Here is a 5,114-nt window from a genome sequence, read left to right as displayed (position 1 = left end):
TCCTTAGTTTAACTTTTAGAGGAGTCCGGGACCTCAGGGAGGCCACTTTGCTCTTTAAACTTTAAAGGTAAGTCCTTACCTTTAAACTTTAAATGTAATACAGGGTGTTTTGCGCATGCGTGAAGATCGCCATTCTGTGGATGGCTGCCTATGCGCATGCGCAAACTGTGTTAAAAAACCAACAAACAAATCGCTGATGCCCACTGTGTGTGAACAGGCATACAGCGATGGGCTCCGCAGACAGGAGGTAAGTGTGATCGCGTTTCAGCCGGCATAAACTGCACCGGTTCCAACTGGTACAGTTTATGCTGGCTGAAATGCCTCGTCTGAACGCACCCAGAGTGTTGGACTGGATGGACCATTGGCCTGCTCCAACATGGCTTCTATTATCTTCTTACACTGATTTATACATATAAGTTATTTATAGTCTTCTCACTAAGACTCAAGGCAGATTGCACAGTGGAAGTCAATGGAATCTACAGGGGTGGGGCAAGATGGTGCCAGAACCATGAAGATCACTCACGTCCCTGATCAACAATGGATTTTAGTCCTGCTGGGAAGAATTTATAGGTATTCACTTTTTTTTAGAAGAAATTGACAGGGAAAGTAATTTAGGTGGGTAGCCATGTTGGTCTGAAGCAACAGAACAAAATTTGAGTCCAGTGGCACCTTTAAGACCAACCGAGTTTCATTCAAGGTACAGGCCCCTGCGTGCATGCACACTTCCCCATCAGTCCACACACATAGGCAATGGGTGAGCAGCAACCAGCATACAACACAGTGAAGATGCAAGGACCTAACAGGAGCAACAAGCCCAGCCCACATAATTACCACTTGCCTGGATCCAGCAACAGGGGGGAAACGCATTCGAAGCAAAATATATCAAAACTGGAGACTGAAGTGCAAATGCACCTTCTTGACTGTGGAATGCTGAGAGCGACCAAGTGTGATGCTGCCATCATATTCCACCCGCCTCCTCCCAAGCATGGAGGCAACCAACAGCATCCCCTTCTCTAAGGTGGGGTAATGGCCCTGCAGTGTGCAAGCACATGAAAGCTTATACCCAAATAAAACTTTGTTCGTCTTAAAGGTGCCACTGGATTCAAATTTTGTTCCGTTGCGTCAGACCAACACGGCTACCCACCTGAAAGCTAGAATGTGAGTCCGTCTGTCCTTATATCTTGAAGTGTGGAGTGATTTTAAGATGCTGAATGAGAATAGCAGGTGTGATTGTTTTAGGTGTGATATGCAGAGCAATGGCAGGTGTGGAGAAATCAGCATTGGTAATGAGACAGGAAACCTAGGTCTTGATTCAGTCCAGAAGGATGCATTGTCTTGAGCTTCATTATCACTAGCAATTCAACAGTCTCTCTCTGAAATCCTTTATAAAAGAATGGCTACATTTAGGTCAGCAAGTGAATGTCCTGGAAGGTTAAAATGTTCCCCCACAGGTTTTTAAGCGTTGTGGTTTCTAACAGTAAATCATCCTTGATAGACAATGAGCCTGATGCACTGTAAGGCAGCAGTGAATGTTCCTGTGAATGTTTTGAAGTGAATGTTTGTTTCAATTGTATCCTTACATTCTCATCTGTGTCTGTCAGTGTCTTCTCCAGGAGAAGCCCTTCTTACTGATTCCACCTGTAAAACTGTCTATCGATGGACCCCTGTACTCCTCAATGCCACTGAAAATGTCCCATGGAACTTGTGGGGACCACCTGGCTCTGGATATCTAACCACAGTCCAGATATTCTGAGGCATCTTGAAGTAAACATGGAGATTTTTCAAGTGAGAAGGCCATCCTCAACGTTGAGGTGACCATTAAGCTGAGGTACAAAATGGCGGCCGAGAAGGGGAAAATTCCAAGTGATGCTCTACAGCTCCAGGGGTTACCAGAGGAAGGGATAAAGACCAGGGAGCAGCTGCAGGAACAAAGCCAGGGGCTTGTATGTGGGGTGGTATCCAACAGAGTAGCTACAGCATCTCCTGAATTCAATAGGGGGAATGAACAGGAGTTTGTGAAGAGGAAGGCCCTAGAGCAGGGTACGAGCCAGTCAAGTGAGAGGCGGTCAAAACTTTTAGCGTTGCCCGAGTTTCTCAAGCCAGTTCAGTTCCCTCATCCAAGACTTGGACACCCTCAGCTACCAGAACCTGCACCATTGGATAATGCGAAGGCTTTTCTTTCCTTTGAGGGGATGGCTGATGTTTACGGGAGGTCCCGAGGGCTGGCGGACCTCAATAGAGAAGTCGAAGGGGACCACAGAAAGATGGAAGCCCGAAATACGAAGGATTACTGGAATGTGAGGGAAGACCTCTTACCAGAGGGCTCGCTCACGACAGACGTGCACCGGACGCTTTGAGTTCCGCTACCAGGAGGCCGAGGGGCCCCGCGAGGTCTGCAGCCGTCTCTGGTACCTCTGCCACCGGTGGCTGAAGCCAGAGAGGCACACCAAGGAGCAGATCCTGGAGCTGGTGATCCTGGAGCAGTTCCTGGCCATCTTGCCGCTGGAGATCCAAGGCTGGGTGAAGGGGGGTCATCCTCAGACTTGCGACCAGGCGGTAGCGCTGGCGGAAGATTTCCTGCGGAGACGTCAAGAGGCTGGGCAGCTGGAACAGGAAGTGAGTGGTGTTTCCGTCCGAAGGTCTGTCAATTTAGGGGTAGTCCACAGGACCCTTCAGGACATTGCCAGTGTTGGGGAGCAGTCCCAGGGTGGCATTCTGGATCTCTTAAGATCTGGGTGCATTTACCAGAGGTTGTGTGGTGGAGAACATACTCGGTGTGGGGAAAGTTGTAGATGATGCCCCCTAAATTTACCATGAAAGGGCCCCAGGGAGGTAGCAGTTGGAGATAGGGTTAACGTCCAGCTGGGGGCTGGATATCTTTTGGAATTGGAGGTCTTTCACATCACCTCCTACCTGATCCTTCTAACTGGAGATGCCAGGGATTGAACCTGGGGCCTTCTGCATGCCGAGCAGGTCCTCTGCCAGTGAGCCACAGCTCCTGGGGACAGCAGGGTTTGTGGAGGAGAGAGGGCTCAGCAGGGTATCGTGCCATACAGTCCATCCGCTGCAGGAGCTATATCCTCCGGGGGAACAGGGAGCTGTTCCTGTTGGCAGCAGAGGACAGGACTTGCAATAATGGGTTTAAATTAAGGGCGGGAATGTACCGGCTGGATAAACCTTTTGACAGTCAGAGTTGTGCAACAGTGGAATCAGCTGCCTAGGGAGGTAGTGAGCTCCCCATCACTGGCAGTCTTTAAGCAGCGGCTGGAGTCCTGCACAAACACTTGCCAGGGATGCTCGAGGCTGATCCCTCATTGAGCAGGGGGTTGGACTAGATGGCCTGTATGGCCCCTTCCAACTCTGGGATTCTATCATTCTGTGTATGTCCTGGGGATCAGTTGTGATTCTGGGAGATCTCCAGGCCCCACCTGGAGGCTGGCAACCCTAGAGCTGATGCTAGGATTTGGCCTTTGCAAGCATCAAGATGAGGTGGAAGATTTTCGGGAGGGGCCGTGACTCACTGGCAGAGCCTCTGCTCGGCATGCAGAAGGTCCCGGGCTCAATCCCCGGCATCTCCGGTTAAAAGGACCGGGTAGGAGGTGATAAGAACGTAAGAACATAAGAGAAGCCAATGTTGGATCAGGCCAGTGGCCCATCTGGTCCAACACTCCGTCACACAGTGGCCAAAAAATGGGAAAGGCCTTCGCCTGAGACCCTGGAGAGCTGCTGCCAGTCTGAGCAGACAGTACTGAGTTGGATGGACCAAGGGTCTGATTCAGGAGAAGGCAGCTTCCTATGTTCAAGATGGTAGAGTTATTGAGATATATGTCAGAGTGATAGAGGTAGCAAGCAGTTACTCTAGATAAGTTTGATCTGTTTGTCAGATCTAGCTGTCATGCTAGTAATCATGTAATTACAGCCAGGTGTTTTCTAGCAGGCGTTACTCTTTCTGGGCTTGTTAGAGTTAGTGATTACATCACCCTGTTAGAGATTGGCTGGGGTTTAGCATAATAGCTATCAGTTTAGTAAGCTGGATGGGGACTTATTTCTCATAGATTAAGGCACGACATGCTGTTCAATAGCCTGTAAATATCTCTGTATATATTCACCTGTATAACTATATAAACTCTCTGTGCACCTTCATAACTGGTCAGTCTCCCGCTTCTTATTTACAACACCTGATAAGAGTCGTAGGTGGGGAATCTCCAGGAAGGAAGCTGTCACATTGAGAAGGGTGGTTCTAGCCTAGTCGTCTTTATGTTCAGATTTTCAGTTTATGGAGAATGGGGTTTTCTTTTAAACACAGGGGATTATTAGGGAACAGTGTCCCCCTGATACTGTTCATTCTACCACCTCCCACCTTATTCTGCTGCAGGTGGATTCCAAGCTCTGTATGACTGGACCACAAACACGACTTTCTATTTAAGGTAACATGGGACAGGTGAAGAAACAAAAGTGGGTCCCATTCAGTACTCTCAGGGCTCAGTGTGCTGGCTCCCTGCCTCCCCCTGGTCTTGAATGGGATCCTTGATGCTGTTTCAGGAGCCAAAACCAACCCAGGAGGTGGCTGTGAATATCCCATTCCCTACCAGTGAGAGCCCTTCAAGTACCACTGGAGAGAAGCGGTTTTGCGTCACGGCCAAGAAGGAGGGTGATGGGGAGGCCAGCACTGAAGGTAAGAGATACCCTATGTGCATGCACTTGTCCTCCTCTAGCATCAGTGGCTTTGTGTCGGGCTTCTCTTTCTCTGTGGTCCCTGAGATTCACCAGAAAATTTTCCAAGCTCTGCATGGGGCTGCCCTTGAAGACTATCTGGAAGCTGTTGGTACCGAATGCTGCAGCCGAAGTGTTGACTGGAGTGGATCGTATGGACCATGTCATTCCAACCGTCTTCCATCTACACTGGCTTCCAATTTGCTTTGGGGCTCAATTCGACGCGCTGGTATTGACCTTTCAAGCCCTATATGGCTTCAGGCCAGCGTACCCGAAGGACCGCCTTCTCACGTATTATCGACTAAATATTAGGGAGAACTTCCTGCCAGTTCAAGTGGTTCCTCAGTGGAACAGGCTTCCTTGGGAGGTGGTGAGCTCTCCTTTGCGGGTTTTCAAACAGA

General features: G+C 49.4%; 1 protein-coding gene across 1 annotated transcript in view; it reads left to right on the top strand.

Annotated features, from left to right (window-relative positions):
- Nucleotides 1-2,192: 2,192 nt before the first annotated feature.
- Nucleotides 2,193-5,114, top strand: part of LOC107106860 (zinc finger protein 501-like) — a 7,285-nt gene continuing 4,363 nt past the window's right edge. Inside the window, exons 1-3 of the mRNA XM_015407077.1 lie at nucleotides 2,193-2,297; nucleotides 2,485-2,616; nucleotides 4,543-4,675. Of these exons, the coding sequence (XP_015262563.1) occupies nucleotides 2,193-2,297; nucleotides 2,485-2,616; nucleotides 4,543-4,675 (370 nt within the window). The remainder of the gene's footprint in view (nucleotides 2,298-2,484; nucleotides 2,617-4,542; nucleotides 4,676-5,114) is intronic.

The sequence above is a fragment of the Gekko japonicus genome, unplaced genomic scaffold (assembly GCF_001447785.1).
Source record: "Gekko japonicus isolate JY-2015 unplaced genomic scaffold, Gekko_japonicus_V1.1 scaffold2363, whole genome shotgun sequence".
Classification (NCBI taxonomy): Eukaryota; Metazoa; Chordata; class Lepidosauria; order Squamata; family Gekkonidae; genus Gekko; species Gekko japonicus.
This window is presented reverse-complemented; position numbering and strand designations above follow the sequence as displayed.